The sequence below is a fragment of the Theobroma umbraticum genome, unplaced genomic scaffold (assembly GCF_002168275.2).
Source record: "Theobroma umbraticum cultivar Fairchild unplaced genomic scaffold, ASM216827v3 scaffold_44.0, whole genome shotgun sequence".
NCBI classification, from domain to species: domain Eukaryota; kingdom Viridiplantae; phylum Streptophyta; class Magnoliopsida; order Malvales; family Malvaceae; genus Theobroma; species Theobroma umbraticum.
In genome coordinates this window covers 9,928,528-9,949,270 of record NW_018397255.1, presented here as the reverse complement: position 1 = coordinate 9,949,270, position 20,743 = coordinate 9,928,528, and the positions used below count along the sequence as shown (strand labels likewise).

General features: G+C 30.6%; 2 protein-coding genes across 2 annotated transcripts; both read left to right on the top strand.

The window, feature by feature from the left end:
• Positions 1-12,137: 12,137 nt before the first annotated feature.
• LOC110409419 (glycine-rich protein-like) lies at positions 12,138-13,244 on the top strand. Its single transcript, XM_021418757.1, has 2 exons — positions 12,138-12,307; positions 12,832-13,244. Exons 1-2 carry the CDS (start codon positions 12,187-12,189, stop codon positions 13,101-13,103), a joined length of 393 nt encoding a protein of 130 aa, XP_021274432.1. The 5' UTR covers positions 12,138-12,186; the 3' UTR covers positions 13,104-13,244.
• A 5,027-nt stretch (positions 13,245-18,271) lies between these two features.
• Positions 18,272-19,662, top strand: LOC110429182 (uncharacterized). Its single transcript, XM_021445090.1, has 4 exons — positions 18,272-18,411; positions 18,550-18,687; positions 19,067-19,168; positions 19,265-19,662. The coding sequence occupies exons 1-4, from the start codon at positions 18,315-18,317 to the stop codon at positions 19,660-19,662; spliced, it is 735 nt and encodes a 244-aa protein (XP_021300765.1). The 5' UTR covers positions 18,272-18,314.
• Positions 19,663-20,743: the final 1,081 nt, after the last annotated feature.

Below are 20,743 nucleotides of genomic sequence, written 5' to 3'. Positions count from 1 at the left end.
ACTTCTGCTTCAGTTGTACGCGAACGCCAGTTCCAAACTTGTAACTTTTTTTTCAAATAGGAAGAAACAAGGTATGGGCATGTGAAGAAACAAAAACAATGAGACCTGAGCCGTGGATAAGTAGCTTGTTTTGTCTTTCTTCTCTTGACTCGTCTTCCACAATTCTCCAATTCTATCTCCCCGCATCCTATTCCTAGCTAATTGACTTGTTGGGCAGTTTTTCCTTTTCTAAAACAATTTTAAAGATGAGCTTGAGCTCTTTTGAATCCAAGTTCGTTTTATTTGAGGATTTGCTCAAATTCATTTAAACATGATCCTACATAAATAATAAATCTTAACTTAATTCAAATACCATAAATACATTATGTATCACAAATTAAAAATGTTCTAATCGGAATGACAACAATAAAAATTCAAACAATCCTCTCAATAATTGAGCTTTTAAGTAAGTTCCATGTCTAATAACATATATGTTTTTCATTTTGTATATGTTGGATTTAATGGGATACCCATAATTAGAGATGTATAAATAATCAATTCGATGTTAAAATTTTAATAATCAAAAAAGTTTAAATTGCTTAATAAAAAACTAAATCAAAATGTTATTGTAACAAAAATCGAACGAATCGTAGGCCGAATCATTATGATTGATTCAGTTGATTTTTTGGAAACCTAAACTAGATTTCTAATGATTATGCCAAAAATTTTTTTTAGAGATTGTACCAAAATTTATGGCTGTAGTTGTGACACTTCATCCATTTCATATTTCTAACAAAGGTTCCTGGCTTTGTCGTTTACAACTCTTTCTTTAAGCTTAATTTGGAACATAACCACCCCTCTTACCCATATTTAATTAATACATATTTGACAAAATAATAAAAAATTATTAAATTATTTTTAAACATTTAAATTAATTTTTATTTTTTACTACATTCAATTAAATTTTTATATTTTTATTTTAAGTTAAATAAGTCTTTATGATTAATATTTGACTAATTATAACTAGTTAAAATATTATTTAATATTTTACATTAATGTGGAAGGTAAAAAATATCACATGGTAATATCATCATGTCACACCATGTCATGTCATTATCTATTACGAAATGTCAATATACCACGTCAACATCACATGGAATGGAATGACAAGTGATATTTTAATTAAATTAACTATTATTCATAAAGGTATAAGAGTTTATTTGATTCAAAATAAAAATAAAAATATAAAAATTTATTTGATTCAAAATAAAAATATAATAACTTAATTGAAGGTAATAAAAAAATAAAAATTGATTTGAATTTTTTTTAAAAGTTTAGAGAATTTTTTAAGTATTATGCCTATATATTTTCCCTTGAAAAAACTTAAAAGTTCGTTAGAAATGATGAACTTTGAAGCCGAAAAATGACTCTTTTCAAGTAAAGGCTTTCTCATAGAAAATTAAAACAATATATGTTAGTCATAAGCCTTGTAAAACTAATTTTATTATTTATTAAATAAATAAATTATTTTCTTAATGACTACTTTCAAATATATTATATATGTTTTAATGGTATTTTATTTATTATGACACATATGATATGATTATAAATTATTTGATGACATTGTAGAAATATTATACTAATAGTTGATGAACTATTAAGCAAAGAGTCATAATTCTTCAGTTCCTTGTTTAGTAATATTGTTTTAGCCAATAAATTTGACAAAATGTTTAAAGTCTATACTTATTGTGTTTGTATCAAAAGATTAACTCTGTTATTATGAGAATGACCTTAAAACAAATAAATGAGTGTAGTGTATGAGATACATACATTGAACTGGTCAAACTTTGCTTCTCTAAGATGTTCTTTATACTCTAGATATTTAACCAAACTTATTTTTGGTTATTACCATGTTAAGCTTAGATTTTACATTTGCCTTTGAGAATAGTAAAGTTGTGATTTGCTTAGGAAGAATTTATTATGGTTATGATTTATTCAAGATGGTTCAATTATTTTAGGCATTAATAATTTTAGCTATAATAATGTCAATGATTCTATTTCTTTCATTGCTACTCATGATAATGTTTACAACCATTATATAAAATGGTATGCTAAATTAGGCCATATTAGGCAAAACTAAATGAATAAATTAGCTAGAGAAGGCCCACTCGTTTAATTGTCTTTGTCAACCTATGAACATTGCCTTACTTTAATAATTTTACTATCAACTAACATCTTATACACTATGATTGCAATTACGCAGGTGGAGGGCAAATGATGACGATACTTGTCATTCGAGAGGGGATAAGGCCCAATTCAAGGAAGAGATACAGGTGATGGAGGACTGGATTATATGTCGGGTTATTGACTTCTTCTTCGGACAAGTATGGACTTTTGTCTTCTATTATTTTTTTTTCAGCACAATTAATGATGTTCTTGAGTTGTTTTTAGGGTTTACATATTTGTTGTTCTAATTTCTCTCATTTTATAAGGTCAATCTACAGTTGAACATGATTGTGTGCCCACCAATTATGACAATGACCACAGGGTTGATGTTATTGGCGACGGTGTTGCTACTGTTGTAGGGGTTGATGATCATGGTGAAAAAGACGATGTCGGTGTGGAGCAAGGTGTGGGAGGTGTTGGCAACCACAAGGCATGTGGTAAAGAGGTAACTCATGCAAATCTACCCATAGGTGCCAAACAACTCCAAGTGGTCCTTTGCAACTCTCCCACTTACAACACAACTCCTCAAACCCCACATCCACCTTGGGTGCAAACCACACAACTGGCTCATACTACGTTTACATCAGACTTGACTGACATCTAACAATTGGTCGGTAATCAAATTGATGAGACTGAACATGCCTGACAGAGGATGAACAGCAAATATCTTAAGCAACCCTTAACATCTCTCTGAATTTCAACAATTTCAAACAACACCAAACGCCATTTAACAACAAAATCGTAAACTACATTGTCAAGCAGTATGGCATTCAAACAACAAAACCCATTAAAAACACAAAAAAAAAATTCAACATTCACTAACTTACCATTTGTTACGAACTTGTTTGCTATGATTAATTACTTTGCTTTGAACTTTGTTCAAACACTTTCCTAGCTTTGGGAATGAATCAAATGGTCATTCAATATACCTGCTGTGCAACATACCTAGCATTTAGGGTTTAGATGAATGTCAGAAACATCTTCTCGTGTAATATGAAGAGGTTTTTTTTTTTTTCAAAAAGTCAAGTAGCAAATTGTGGTCAAATAAACCCAAGCTGAGGAGGTAAGGGAAGGGCAGTTTATACTTGAATTCTATAAAATAAGAGTTTCCTTTGGTACAGCTATGCTCAACAAGCCATTACAAGAACCTAAAAGTACAAGACAATGTTTTGAAGAATGCTTTTTCTCAGCCTATGTCATGGGAAAATCAAGATTGGAGAAGAGAGGGAAAATGACCAGAGAAGTAAGGTTGATCAAAAAAGAGAGGAGGTGGAGTATGAGTAATTTGAGTCAATGGTGTGAGAACGAAATGGTGGGAAATTTTAACCCATAAGAGTAATCAAATAGGAGAAAGCAAAGTCATTTTTACCGAGACAAAACAGCATCATTCGCCAAAAATCCAATTCTCCTGTCACATCAAAGGCAAAAATGCAAGTTAGTGTAGTGTGTCCTACACGTGTAAAGTACTTCTCACCTTAACCCTTAATTATAAAAAACCCTAAATATTTAACTTTTAATTGTTACAATTGAAACGTTTGATCCTAAATTGATAAAAATTCATAAGTTTTGACACCAAATTGAGCATTTAATCATTTTAAAAAAAGACATTTTAATAAAAATGGGGTAAAAATAAATTAATTTATTTCAAATCTATGCAAAAGTCATATGAATTAGGGCTTAAAAATACTATATAAAATATAGTTATCAACACTCGACTTGAGAGTGACTGTAGAATGACATTTATCTAGGTTTCCAACCTTGTAGTTAACGTCTTTTAAATTCATTCTTTGAAAAATCCTCATAAGTTTAGACATCAATTTTTTCACTATTATTATTATTATGTATTTAATTAATCTAATTATCATTACTATATATTTTTTTATTTTTACTTTTACTTTTATTTTTATTTACTTTCTCGTTTATCTCATTTTATTTGGGAATGAGCGACTGAGAAAGAAGAAGTAGCAAGGAAACGGGGAAGGAGGCAAAACGTGGGCTTTGTAGTTAGGGTTCCAAGTTAAACGACGCCCTGTTGTTGGGAGCCAAGCAGCTTGAACGGCGTCGATGCACATTAACCCATCACTTCTCTTCAAATGGACTAATTATGCCCATGAATTCCTTGTTGCAGCCCAGCAATTTGAGCAGCCCAAGTTCCACCTGGTAGGATCCAAAGCTTGTTAAGTCTAATTTCTTTGGGTCACATAGAACCCAAATAGGTATGAATCCTTAGGCCTTTTTGTTTGGCTCATTTTTAAGCTTTTTTTTAAAAATGTAGGTATTTATTTAGAGATCAATGTTAATATGGTTAGTAAATTATTTTGAAGAAAAAACGATACACACATATAATAAAAATAAGGAAAATAACACTAGGTTAGTACATGAAACATATATAAGTGTCTAAAAATATATATTTCTATAATATATGATTATTTAAGTTTTAAAAAATTTATATGTAAGATATTTGACAATTAGTTTATTATGTGGTGAAACAAATATAATGTAGGAAAACTTTTCAATGGAAAATGTGTTATTTGAGTTGATTCGGTAATGAAACTTCACTCGAGAGTGTGAAGTGTTAAATTTATCAGGTGGGGAACTTAATTAGGGCTTTCACCAACGCGTTGGGAAAACCCTAATTTTATGTTCTAATAACCCTTCTACTCAAATAACTATTTTAAACACTATTTTCTTTCCAAAAAAATAATAATAAAAGGTGGTTAGAAGCAAAAAAGAAATAAATTTATTAAATATATGTAAATATACACATACTCATGTATATATAAATAATAAGATATTAATTATTTTAAATTAATTTCCAATGATGGAATTTCACTCGAAAATACGAAAAGTCACATTTTTGAGTTGACTTTTCTAGGTGAGAAATTTAGTTAGGATTGTCATCGAAGTGTTGGAATAAATCTTAACTTTTTATATTCCAACACTATGTTAATTTAAACAATTATCTTAATAAAAATAATAATTTAAGAAAATTAATTTATTATTTTTATTTAAAATTAATTAATTAAAAATTAATATAGTAATCAATAATTAATTCAAATAATTATTCTAAATAAAAGATTTTTGAAGTTAATTTCTTTACTCAATTACATGGTATCTAAATAGTCAAGGTCAATTATTTTGAGCCAATCTCTGAGGATTGAATCTCTCGTAGAATGTGAAGAGTCGTATTTCAGAGTTGAATTTCCTAGATGAGAAATTTAATTAATATTTTCACTAAAGTGTTCGGTAGGTCCTAGTTTCATATTTCAAAACCCCATTGGTTCAAATAAATGTTTTCAAATCTAATAAGAACAAAAAGAGGTATATGTTCAATTAGAGCAAAATATTAAATATATAATCACCAAGTTTAAAGTCAAATATTACATTTATAAAGGCATTCATTTTACATCATTCATGATTTTGCATCGCATACGATTTAATTATTTTGCAAGCGGGTGTAAAAACCTCGATGTTAAGACTTTCTCAAGAAGCTTGTAGAGACAAGTTTTCTCGAGAAATTTTCTAGGTGAGAAAAAACTTTTAAATTTTACCAAAGTGTTGGAATGGTCTATGAATGATTTTTTTTATATATACAAAGTTTTTTTTTCATTATTTAAAATTGCAAAATCATATCATCATGATGGTTGCATCATGTGCATTAATAAGATATTTGGTTCGTGAGTGACAATCTCCGACGATGGGATCTTCTTGTGGGAGCTTATAGAGACAAGCTTTCTTGAGAAATTCTCTAAAAGAGAAAAAATTCTTAAACTTCACCAAAGAGTTGGGATGGTTTTGGAAGATTTCTTCTAGATGAAAATTTTATTCACGTACTAAAAAATAAAATAAATAAATAATAAAAATAAATTAGAGAGAAAAGAAAGATAAGAAAAAAAAGATATATAAAATCAAGAATAAAATAATAAATAATGATTAAAGAAAATATAAGAATAAAATTAAAAGTTAACCTTAAGTTAAAATAGGATAACGTATGATTAAATGGTATCATTCATGGAACGAGCATCACAGGAGTGCTAATCCTTCCTCGTGTATAAGTATACTCTCGAACCCAACTCTAAAAAACTACAAACTAGGTTGTTGTTCTTTAGACGAATTTAAAATCAATTTAAGACTTCCGAATAGAAGAAATCTAATAGGTAGTCAATCACACCTTATAGAAAAAAGATTGATGGCGACTCTCAAATTCGCACATTAAAGAGAATTTCCTTGACATGGAGGGTATGAGGGACGTTACTGTTCTTATGCTAGCAACATAATCAATGTTGAAACTCATGGCAATCGTCACAACTAATGTAGCATTTGCATGTATCTAAACAAATGGCACACCAGACGGTACTTTGTTGTGTCCTAAATTAAAATGCTTCCCTAAATATGTAAAAGAAGGATAAATCAATAAAATTGTTAATTATCTCTATTCAATTGCTTTGTTGGCATGTTCTTTCCCATGTCATGAGATTAAATAGCGCTATTTTTTTCATTCATATAAAAAGCTTATGTTCTCCCTTTTGGTGAAAGGTACATGATCAAGGCTTTGTTTGGTAACCAAAAAATAATTTGCTAAGGGAAAATTTTTTTTGTGTCAAACATTTTATTGAAAAATCAATTTTTTATGATTGGATAAATTGTCAAAAATAATTTCTGTTATTTAGGATATCCTGTATAAAATATTTTCCACCATTACTCATTTTCAAAAATTTTTGTATAATCTAAAATCTAGTGAAATTTTATATATATTAAAATGTTTTGCATAATGTGAATTATAATGATATGTTCATCATATTTTTTATAAGAAAATAACTAGACGACATTATATATTTGAGTTCGGAATATGGAGTTTAACTAGAACTTACAAAATTGGGCAAGGGTCTTCTATAGTGCCAATGTCAACCTCTTTTAGTTCATTATTCGCAGGTCAATTTTCTTCTTTAAATGATGGGGAGCTTTTCAAGCATCTTTCTCTTAGGATTTTTCAATATTGTATTCTATTGACACGTCATTAGATGTGACGATCTTCATTTTTTCAAGCCCTTCCTCAACCAAAGATAAAGCTTATTTAGTTACAACCATTGTATGGTTTTTAGCCTTTAATGCTTTAATTGTTCATTACAATCTATTTGCTTTGTCTTTTCATAAGCGAAAGGATGATCTTATAGAAATCTTTGATTCATTTACCATAAAGCTCCCTTTTTTCTTTCTTTACAAGGGTTTTCTTTTAAACCTTAAATGCATAGGCTCATTCAAAAAGGTTTCAATGTGCTCTTCCTTAATATAATCAAAAACTAGATCTCATTCAAAGGTATAATTAAATGGCCCAAAACTAAAGTTTGAGACGTGAACATACTCAAGCAATCAAAAATTAAAAGTCTTGATGACTTAACTAGATACTCTTGCTCATCATCAACTTCTTCCGTTGTTATATATCATGAAACATCTTTGTGAATTTGCAATTTCAAGGGTGAAAATCCTAGCCCTGACTTTGAAGGTTTAACAATATCAATTTTTTCACCAAGCCTTATGAATCTTGGTGGAATTTCGTACAATCTCTTTAATTAGTGTACTTGATTAGTGTTCCAATTTGCAAACATCCTCTTCTTTGTAACCAACCCCTACTAGAAGTCTATAAGTATAAGGAACAAAACCATTAACTCATTGGAAAGGAAGATCATCATGTTCAAATAATGGTCCTTCTAATAACCTTACAAATTCCTTTAATAGAGGCTTAGCAACCTTTGACCCTTCGAAATTAGTGAGTGGCAAAGTCAAATTCTTTAAGCCTTCACTTCTTTCATCATCTCCCTTAGTTGAAAAACAAAATTTCTTTCCTTTTTACTTCGATGATACTCCATCATTTTGCTAATCATTTATGGATTGTACCTTTATTACAAAAGTACTCTCTAAATGGAATTTAGAATTAACGAAGTGCGCCTCTACTGTGGTAAAAGACTTAAAGTTTGTAATGATTGTCTTCACTTGACCTTTCTTAAAATACATAAAGCATTAATGAAGTGTCGATGAGACTACACCTTTTCAATGTATCCATAGTAGTCATAACAACATGTTGTATGTTGTCTTTGCATCAATCACATGAAACAATGGATTTAATTTTGCGTCATAAATAAAAAGTTGAAGTTTAACTGTTTCAAGAGCTCTTTTCCTTTGAAAATTCATTTAGAGGCACTTCAAGCTCTTTCACTATCTTCAATAAGAGTATATTGACAGCAAATCCATCATTTACTACGATTCAATGTAATCTTCTATTCACAAATATAACTCACAACAAAAAGAGGTTGATTGTGACGAATAGACCATACCAATAAATTTTCATTAGAAAAATTAAGTTTTGAAGCACAAGAGAGATTATATTTGATCTTTACTTTCTCTTCATTCTTAACATCTTCATCAACTTTGTAACAAGATGTGGGAATTGAAGTTTTATTTCTAAATTGCATTAGCATAAATTCATTCAAGATGATTTGTTATTTGGACTTCTATGCGACTTAATTTTCATGCCTAAATAGATTGGCTTTAGCATTAGCTTTTTAGGTAATTGTGTCACCATTTTGAATCTTCTTGGAACTTGCTTAGAGTTAAGAATATTATTTTTTCATCCTTTTAGATATGTAATTAAGATCCATCCTCCATTGCCTTCATCTTCAATTGTTTGGCCAAAAGTATTGCCCTCATTATCTCGAAATTAATTACTTCTTTCACTTTGTAATTATCATGATGGGGTTAAAAGATTAAAAAGTTTATGGTTTTGCTCAACACATTAGGTTGAGAAACCATGCTTGCTACCGATGCCAAATTTGATTACACAATTTCTTCCATAGACACAATTTCCTCATCCTTATGAAGCCCCATGGTTTTGTCTTTGAAAACGAAACATTTTTCTCAAAGGTGGCTAATCAAGTGATAATACTTGCAATAATTGAGGTCATTTACTTGATCAACTTCTTTCAATCACTTTATCTTTGAAAATTAAATGAGCTTAGTCTTCAAGAATTCTTATAGCGTGTTTGCAACATTTGAGTCAAGGGAAAGATACTACTTCTTTTGCCTTTCCTACAAAAAGATCTTTTTTTTACCTTTTATCTTATGATAGAATAGGTTTTGCTTTTTAGGATTTCTTTGAACTGGTGGACGTTTTGAAGGGCTTGGTGTTCATAGTCATAAAATGTTTACTTTCACCCTTATTAGTTAAAGTTTTGCCCTATTTGTGAATGTCTTGCTTTTCCTTGCCTTTTTTTGGTTCTTGCATCTTTGACTTCTAGTTGATGGCATGCCTAACTCCATGTCATGTGCATGAGTAGTTAATTCTTCACAAGTTTTAAGCTTAATGCCTTGAAGAATGTAGTAATCCCCAATTCATCCTTTGTATGCACATATAAAAGGAAAACGATTAAAACAATTTCTCTTTACAGTTAAGATTCAAATTTCTTCATTTGTGGCTGTACTCAACCACAAGCTCATTTTCCACTAACGTGAAGTTGTGAGTTCAATCATGCCAATACACGACAAGTATTGTAGAAGCAATTAAGGAATTTACAATTGATTGGTCCCAACTATCAATTATCTTAGGCTCAAGATCAGTGTATTAATCAAAGGTGTTACCTTTCAGAAAGCGATCGAAGTGCTTCAGCATAAGATCTCAATAGGTTCTAGCATTGTTGCAAGTTACCTTAACGTGTGCAACATGTTGGCAAGGATTTCTTTTACCATTAAATTGTTGGAACATTGGTGATTGATAATTCTTTGTCATCCTCATATTATCAATCTTTTAAGCACATGGTTTCACATAAATGTAAGAAGGCTAGGCGACATTTCCAACTTATTACTTGATGGCTTCTTTGATGAATTCCTTAAGTTGATTGGCAATGACCATTTCTTCGTCTTTCTATTAGTGACCTTTTACAACTTTTCTAGTGGAATTCTCATCAACTTATTAAAAGATCAAGTGTTGATTTTAACTAAGTGTAACTGATGTCTTTTGATAAGATCGTTAATTTTTGCCATCGTTGAGGCAATTTGATCATCCTTTTCTTTTATACTTGTTGTAAGAGATTCCACAATTTTTGCAAGAAGCACAACTTGTTCTTCCAAAGGTGTTGTGTAAGTTTTCATCACAACCATCACTTTAGAATTTGCTCTTAAAGAGGAACTCTAGCAACTCGATGATGGAACAAAGTTGCAGTTGAAATAGCTATCGTGCTCTTTAAATGAAAATTGGCAACTTGCACTTGGTCTGTTAAAAAAGACAAGTTGTAGAGCATAAACTTCTTTTGAATTTAAGGAAGAAGTATCATATAAAAGATTAAGGTTGACTACTAGAATTGTTTGATCATACAATTCAACAACTTTTGTTTGTCTTCGAATGCCATAAGCATGAGCAAGAACATGTGCACTTGATGATGAATTTGAGTAGACTGCAAGATCACTTGAGCAGGTTTGAGAGCTAGTTTTTTTTTTTTGGTAGAGTTTTTCTTAGAAGTCATGAAAATTTGGAAATTTGAGTTTTGAGAAAAAAAAAAAGATATTAGAGGTAGAAATTGTCCATTTGGTGTACACAAATTTCGGATCAAAAATCAAGATTGAAAATGTAGGGATAAATAACAATTTTACTATCAAATGGGGAATTACAATTGGTCAAAGTACCCCAAAGGTAGTCCCTATATTTTGATATTTTATGCAATTAACTCTTTGGACCTAACTTTATCCAAATTGATCATTAGTCATGTCGATATGACATTGACATGTAAAACAATATTAACTTTTGACATATCAGACAAATAAAATTTTTCACATCAGTTTTTTTGTGTTAGAGATCAAATTACACAAAGTTACAAAATACAAGAATTAAATTGAATAAAACTCTATAGTACATGGACTAAATTAAACAAAACTCTATATTTGACTTAAATTAAGTTTTACTTCATAATTAACAGTTACAAACATTTTATATTCTATCAAGCTTTATGTACTAAAAAAAAACTTGATCCTAAAATACCTCTTTAGTCATGTCCAACAAGCTGACCGTTTTCGGAAGATAATTAGCATTGAATTTTTCTGGATGAGGAGTTTTTAATTATTGCAAATTACAATATAATTAGCATCTATAGAAAACGAACAAAGCTCGGAATGGCCTTAACTAAGCAAGATTTGAATCTACAAAAAAGTTTGAGAAGCGAAACGAAGAAATTGAGTTCATTAAATCTTTTCAAGCTACCCTCTGATGCAAGGCCTGCAGTAATAGGCTAGTGATTACAAATTAGTACCCTATTCTGTTTTTGGACATTTAGACACGACATAAAGAAAAGTGTCTCAATCAATTGTGTTTTACTTATCATTTTCCCATTACATTTTTCCAGAAACTCAACAGGCTGTAGCTTGAAAAATATCTCCCATTCATTTGGGTTGCAGTAGCCACTCGCTTCGTTCAACGATATTTATCTGGGCTTCGTCTCTGGCAACTAGGCCTTTAAAATTCACTTGAGAGATCCACCGGCCTAAGGCAAGCCATGGATTGGGATAAGAACAAAACACTGACAACTGCAACATTTAATGCTTCAACTGCCCTCTTTAGTACGTTTGCATCTTCATGCCCTAAAATTCATGCAATGCTAGAGATTCATAGACGAGTATTCTTGCGGAGCTGAGTCTTTGCAATTAATATGGTGCTTAAGCCATGCTAAGTTGACTTTGATTGTGCCATAATATAACAACTGGCAAGTATGGCAAAAGTCTGACCTCTGAAATCAAATTTAATAGAGGCAATGGGGTAGGCCCAAAATGCTATGATACTGGCAACTCAGTTAAGAAGATTGAATAGCTTGACAACTCTTTTAACAGCCAACTACACAGCTCTGAAACTTTTTTCTCACTTTCCAGGCCTATATATAGAGATAAAGAGTGCTTTAGTTTCACCATTCTCATCCAATACTAGGGTTTGCTTAATTTCTTTTTATGAAAATTATGAGTGCTAAGGCTTTCCTTCTCCTTGCTCTTGTAGCGGCTGTTGTTCTTCTGGTCTCTTCAGAAGTGGCAGCTAAAGACCTTGCTGAAACTTCCGCTGAAAAGAAGAATGGTTAGCTGGGTCCTTTATCTCCCCTTATTATTGTTCACCAAATATATACATCTATATCTCTGTGTCTTTGTCTGATTGTTCACTTCAATAATTTGTTCTTCTACAAATTACATAGAAGACTTTAAATCCACATTTCCCGGCCCTTGGTTCCAAAATCTCCTATGTGTACGGAGCAAGTTTTGGAGAGAAGTGAAAACTTGAGTGCATCTATCACACCAAAATCTAACATCCATCGTTCAATCTGAAATGTTAAACTAAAGGATTACTAAATCCTTCAGTTTTTTTAATTTTCCTTTCATATCTCATCTTCTTCTCAATATTAAGAAACTACTGGACGTGTGAATCTTAACGAATCTTCGTGTTTACTTGTGAGACCATCACATGTAAACCTTCATGAAAAGTGTAACTTGCTTGCCAATTTTTAAAGCACTGCATTCCTGACATTAATATTGCACAATAATTAATTAGTAGTATGCATAACCATTGGGATCATCTAAATAAACATGATCATCATAAATTTGCAGGTGAGGTGGCTACAAAAACAGCTGGGCTAGATGATGCCAAGCATGGCGGATATGAAGGTCGTGGCAGCAACGGAGGACATGGAGGGCGAGGTGGCCACGGAGGACATGGAGGGCGAGGTGGCCACGGTGGATATGGTGGACGTAGAGGGTCTGGGGGACGCTGCTCCTTCGGTTGCTGTCGATCTGATCATTATGGAAGAGGTTGCCAAAGGTGCTGCTCCTATCTGGGTGAGGCGATGGATGCTGAAACTCAAGCCGATCCTCACAACTAAAATACTAGCATTTTTACATGCATATGTGTGATGTGATGTACTAAATTTGTAGCACTAGAAATAGTACGTCGCAATGTCCTAAGAAAATATGCTTCCTTAGAAGTATGAATTATAAATGAATAAAATCTTGAGTTCCAAAAATGCTTTCTTTCTTTCTAATTTTCTGTGTTATTTTAGTTGAACTCATGTATTAATGGTAACCATAAAATTAATTTAGAGATTCCTATATATATATATATATATATATATATATACTTATATGAAGTCTAAACATGCCAAGAACAAGTGCATGGTTGATCCTAATTTTTTTAATTGAAATGTTCAAGAGAACCCAACTTTGCAAAAAAGCAGAGGGTAAACCCTAGGAAAGGAGTGCATTGGATCCCACCAAAGGAGAACATGTTAAAGTTCAAGGTTGACGGGTCAATAAGCCGTAAATCAGGCCCGTCGGGTTGTGGATGGCTCCTTAGAGACAATAAAGGAGAAGTGTTGGGATTATTTATGGTCTTTTGGAGTTCTTGATTCAAATAGAGCTAAGTTGATAGCCATGCTAAATGCCTTATTTTTCACAACTGTCCTTGGGTAGGTATGAAATCACTTCCTATTGAGTATGACTCATGTGTTGCGATTATTTCTTGGGTGACACTAGTTGACTCCTGACCTTGGGAGCATTGGAAATTGTTTGCAAGAATTGATTGGCTTTAGACTGTAATAGGTGAGGTGGAATATGTTCACACTTTGAGAGAAGCAACTTCTTTTGCTGACTTATTGGCAAGATTGGAGGTGGGAGAAGGATAAGTTCTTTCACACGTAAGGGTAATTTCTCTCCAATCCAGCTCACTATATAAGGAGTGGGGTTACTGTGTTTATTCTTCAGATTGTATGTAGGAAGAGCGACCGCTTAGTAAATTCAAAAGTTGAAAGTAAAATATTTAAATGAGATTTTTTTTATTAAAATTAAGAAAAAATTTTATTAAAATTTTATTTTTCTAATTTTTTAGATACAAAATTACTAATTAAACTTTCATAATAAAATTCTTCTAATATTTTCTTTTAATTGATAATATAATTAATCCATTTCATTTTTCTTGAAACATTGTTGATCTTAAATAAAATTTTATTAATTTTAGTTTTGAAAAATTTCTTTCTCTTCCCGCAACACTTACGACAATTGTTAACATTATTCTAAAAGCAAGATATGCATTTGGAGAAAAATCAAAATTTTTTATATGATTAAATATGTCGATTGGCCTGTTATCTTCCATTTCTATAATTTCTTTTAAAATTTTTAACTCTGAAAATAAATCTAAACCATTAATATCAAAATAGTTGTATATTTTAAAGAGTATTCAGGATGAAGACAATATTCTTTCAAACTATTATAGTCTAATGACTTTAACATTTTACCAGTAAACAAAAAGCCAAAAATACTTTCATATATCTTAAATTGTTCAAATCTACTTTGAAGTGAAAAATTGCTTGATCTAATATATTAATTCTAATTTACTTTGCACGAGATCTTATTATTTCATTATCAACATTCTCATCATTTTTTTATACGAATAATACGTATATCACAAAAATTAGGTTCTATGTTCATTTTAGAAGTAATTTTTTTAGAAGAACTCGTAGCAAATGCAAATCTATATTGGTTGGAAATAAGAAAAATAGTTCAAAATTAATAGTAGTGTAAGAATTGGGAAGTGATAAAAATTGAAATTTATTAGACACATAATTAGAGAAATAAGAGAATGTGTTATTTTATTAATTATCTTTAACTTTTACATATTTTTAATAAAAAATAAGATAAATAGTTGAAAATTAATAAAGATGTGGAGGTGAGAGAAATAAATATTTATTAGATATAAAAAAATAAATAAATATTTTATTAATTATCTTAATTTTTATATATTTTTAATATAATTAATTATATTATAATTATTATAAAATTATGAAGACTCTTTAAATTTGGGGTCTATAAGTCCATTCTCGGGTGGGCTTACCAAGGACCGGCCCTGGCAGGAAGGGAGTGGTTTAGAGGTACACGTTTCAAGTTGTTACTTCTCTACTTTTCTTTGTTAACTGCATTTGGTGATAAGGGTGTTGACGGGATTCAGTGTGCAATGAGCACATCTAATTAAAGGTATGTAAGCTATTTCGCTTAACTTTATTAATAAAATTTCCTGATTGAGAAAAAAAACCATAAATTAATATCTGTTGTACTATACTAGGCAATTCTTTTCTTTCTTTGGTTTCAGGAAGAACAATCAATATACACATAAAAGGACCAATGAGACCGTTAGAGAGGCAAAAAGGGTTGTGCCTTTGGGGTGCTTTAGAGATTGCTAATAATAACCATTTTAGGGACAAGATTTAGGTAAATTTTTGAAAAATTAAATTTATGATATTTTTAATCATAATATTAAAAAAAAATTTGAACTATTTAAAAAAATTTAAATAAATACTTAATTTTTATTATATTTAATTAAATATTTTTATTTTTATTTTAAATCATATAAGCCTTATGACTAATAATTAATTAATTATTTTTAATTAATATGTCACTTGTTACTTTATATCACTTAGTGATATGGTATAATGACGTGTTATGATGACAATGACATAGCATGATGGCATCGTTATGAGGTATAGTTCTACCCTTCATGTTAGTGTTATGATGTAGATATAAAATAAAAATTGATATTTTAATTAATGATAATTAATTAATCATTAATTATAAAAATTATTTTTTTGTTTAACAATCTTATCTATTTCACTCAAAATAAAACTATAAAGACTTGATTAAGAGTAATAAAAGAATAAAGATTTATTTGAAGTTTTTTAAATAGTTTAGAAGTTGTTTCAAACATTATGTCTATTTTTTATTAAAAGAGATTAAGTAAAAATTTAAATTCAAATTGAGAAATTAAAAGGTCTTATTATACGAATTAAATGTAAAAAAATTTGAAAACTTTTAGTAAAGTTTTCAAATTTTCCTTATTGGTATGTTTATTAAAAAAATATGACAGAATTTTCATTATTCAATAAATATTGATCGAATTTTGAATACATGCCATACTCTTTTTTTCATCTTTATCTACTCGAATACCAGCCATACGTCTGATAAGTTTTTTTACATATTATTCTTAATTTTTATTGAACTTTATCAACTTATAAGTTATGATTTTCGAAATTAATTTTCATTTTATCATTTTCAATAAAAACCCTCACAAAATTATTCTAAGAAACCTTATATAAATTATTCCTCAAAAGTTTATTTTGGCTACTCATACCAATAGGGTTCCTTGAACTTACCTTTTTTTTTTCTTATGATGGAAATGTTTGAAATTTTTTTAGATTTTAAATTTGACTCTTAAAAAATTCACCACCAACATAATTTAACTTAGACTCTATTTTGTCCATAGTTTTACAATTTGTCTTTTGTTTCCTATTCAGTTTTTTTATATTTTCCTTCCTATACATTTTGTATCAAAAAAAAATAAAAATATCAATTAAATAAAATCTTACTAAGTCCGGCCAATTGGCGAAAGTACAAGTTTACGACATTTGGTCCCTTGGGCATTATTTTTAGCTCTAGGGTTTTGTACCGAATTTATCTTATGTTTTAGCCATAGAGTTTTTTAAATTTTATAAACCAATTTAAATAATTATTATGCATTTTTTTATAAAATTAATATATATTAAACTATAAATAAAAGATTTCAAAGGTCAAGTTATACTCAGTACAGGCTCGCGAGCAAACTTGATTTGATCGGGTTTGGATATTACTTTTACTTTTTAGATTGGAAACCAGCCCAACCCAACTAAACTTTTTATTAATAAATAAAATGTATTTATTTAATCTTATTTAAACAAAAGTTAAATTGTGAACTTAATCTTTATACTTTATCTATGTGATGGATTTAGTCTTTGTACAGTAATTTGTAAAAAATAAATCTTTATATTTTTTAAAATTAACATTGTCAGTTTAATCATTAACAGTATTAAAATTTTACTCATATTTATATTGATATGACATTTTATGTGCAATTGAATATGATGATGTGTTAACGTTGATTTGACATTTTTGATCTGTTTCACAACATTCTTTTCAGTGTTTTAAATTAGAGTACAACAATTCTATTATTCTCTGTCTCACAATATTTTTTTTCTTAAATCTTATAAATTTATTCGTATTTTTAATATGTTTTTTTTCCAACCCCCTTTTAAGACCATTAGCTCATATTAAATAACTTCAAGTCCATACTTATGAATTCCACATCAAAGCTTGGACACGTCATATCAACATTATTAACATTGCATCAATCATAACAAGTCACTTCATTATTGTAATGTTATTAAATTCATTGTCACATTAGTAAAAAAATATCATATCAATACAATCAAACGTCATATCAGAATAGATAACAGAAAATTTTTAATACATTCGACTAACATTGTCAATTTTAAAAAATTAAAACTCAATTTTTATAAATTATTATATAAAAACTAAATCTACCTTGATAGAAAATACGAACTAATTGCATAATTTCACTTTAAAATAACAATAAATAATAATTTATTATTAACTAAAAAACTAATAAAGAGAGATCCGATACGTCCAGTTCATGGATACATCTAGTTACACTCAATAAAACCATTAAAACTTTATATAAGATAATAATTTTTTTTGGATAATTAATTCCCTTTATTCTTCGTGGGTACTTGCCTTGTTTTATCCCAAAGGAGTAAGGATGGAGTAGAGGCGTTCAACATGAAATAAAACGATCTGATATCTTCGATTACATGCACATGAGATGAGATCAGAAACGGAAAGCCGATTTTGACTTTGAAATAAAAAAAAAAATTGAGTTCTAATGCAAAGCAAGTTGGAAGCATTATTGAAGTTCTTCAAGTTCACGTGGCAGTTGCCATGTAACTTAATGCTGCCTGAGCTCAGACAGTCCAGATGTCTTCATCCAACTTATATATGTGATAAGATCATATTGAAACGAATACATAGAGCCAAATCAATTGAGATTTAAGTCATACATTGCGGGCAGCTTCAGTGGGCTGAGGCAATGATCTTTTGTTTATTAATCCTCCCCTTGCCACTATAAATAGCCTTTAAGGGAAGCTTGGTATCCTCATCATATCCTTCTCAAAAATTCTACCTTAGGACTTGGAAATTGTGTGTGTTTCGTGAGGAAAATGAAGTTCAAGCAGTTTATTTTCCTAGCTCTTCTGTTTACAATTTTTCTCCTCTCTTCAGCGGCAGTAGCTGAAAAATCCGAAGATGAAACTAAACGTTAATATCTACACTATATGCTTTTTTTTTTGTTTGTTATTCCTCCCCCGCCAGTTTTGTTTTGTTTTTTTTTTTCAATACAAGTATAAAACATTCATATATATAATAATATATTGAAAGTCTTTATAAATTATGCAGCGGATGCAACGGAGGAAAGGGGTGAAGGCGATGAAGCCATGTATTTCTGCAGACATCGCTGTTGCGGCCACTATGGCTGCAGGTGTTGCAGCTACGCCGAGGCACAGCTCATGGGAGCTCAAGCCAAGGATGAGAAATGTTAGTAGCCTCCTATTATATGTGTCTCATTTTCTCACGTTTTTTTGTTTTTTGTAGTTGGTTAGACATTTTCGTGACGTTAGTAATGCTTAGTCAAGAGAAGCCACCGGATTTGTTTTACTACCTTTTATTGTTATTGGGGCATTTAACATTTTCCTTGTTGGTACTGAAAATATATGGTTCGGTTCTAATGACTTGTGAGACAAAAGAACATGAGAGAGCTCACTAAGTTACTCAAAAGTATTCAAACAAAAAAAATTTCTAATCATGCTAATATTAACATAAAATATATAAAAGAAATTTATTTTTTTTATTTTGTTCTTTTCTTTTTAATTTCATTGACATATATTTGTAACATCGATCATACATATACAAGCAGCAGAAGTGGCACAGGAAGTGAACCAAGCTGACGACGGCAAGTACTATCGGTGCAGATATCGTTGTTGTGGCCCCTATGGTTGCAGATGTTGCACCTTTGCTGGTAAGGCCCTGCTCGAGATCAGCTTTGTTTTATGCATGACATAATTTGTAAAAGGTCTTAGAACAGCCCAATAAGATACGTGTTTTGTCCTTGCAGGTATCACGGCAGAAGAGTTAAACCAGCAAAACAACTTGATGAATTACCAAGGAAGTGGTTATGGTGGTGGCGGATATGGTGGAGGACGGGTGGTGGATATGGCGGAGGACATTGGTGGTGGGGGCGGACATGGAGGTTATGGTGGTGGCAGTGCGGACAGGGAGGTTATGTGGCGTGGTGGAGGACAGGGAGGAGGACCGGAGGTTATGGGGCGGCGGTGCGGACAGGGAGGAGGACGTGGAGGTTATGGGGCGGCGGAGCGGTGGTTGGCGGACATGGAGGTTATGGTGGCGGCGGTGGGGTGGTGGTGCGGGACATGGAGGAGGTTATGGTGGTGTGGGGGGACAAGGTCAGGTGGCAGTGGTGGTGGATATGGTGGTGCTGAAGCCACTCCATAAGAAAACCAGCCTGGCTTAGTGTTGGAAACCTCGTGTAGCTCCAAAGTTGTGCAAGTGTGTGCTACACATATAAGAAGAAGGTGGTAGGAATAAAATGCCTCCCTTGAAGTTGACCGTGTAAGGAAACGGCCAGTGTGATAGGTTTAATGTACTAGTAAATTTTCTACTTGCTGCAATAAAAAGTTGGTTCTAAGTCCCTTTGCTAGCTGCAATATAAGAACTTCATGTTGGTGTTCATATCGTTACCCTAATTTGTACCAAAAACCTACATATATTAATCTATCCAAGTCCAAATCGATGAAGAAATCTAAAATAGCACTAATGCAAGAGAGATATTATATAAAACAAAACTATAGTATACGTGAATTAAGAACTTTTTTTTATTTTATGTTTGCTTATAAATTAGAAATAATTTTCTATTAACGATTTGAGATTAATTAATACGAGTTAGTTCAGCTTATGACGGGTGCAGTGCAACACTATTATCATCGGCCAGTTGATTGCATGTTCCTCTAATCCTTCTCCCTTCGTAGCTTTATTGAGATTTTCTGCGAAAATCTTTTTATTTTAGTTTATTATTAAAATAAAATTAATTTTTTATAAAATATATGCTCTCTGATTTCTAACGTCAAAAAGAAGAAAATAAAAACAACATATATGAAAATAAATATATTATATAAAAGAAAAAGTAAGAGTATAAATATTTTAAAAAGAAATAGTTAACTACATATTTGTTACCCGAACAAAGTGAAACAATTGATTTGGCACATAAAATTTAAAAATTTTCTCAAACTTTACTTTCATTAAATAATCAACCTAATGACAAAACCAAAAATAACCAAGAATGCATCATGCGTCTAAAATGCCATATCCTTTCACTATTATTTTTATTAAAAAAATTTATTTTTTAAATTAAAAAATTTAGAAAATAATTTTTAAAATTAAAAAAAAAGAAAATATTCTAAAACTGAAAAATATAAAATATAAAAATTATATTCCAAAATAAGGAGGATTGGTCGATCGAACAAAAATAGCCCAATCTAGTCGATGCAGACCAATGCTCCCTCCTCCCTCCATCCCT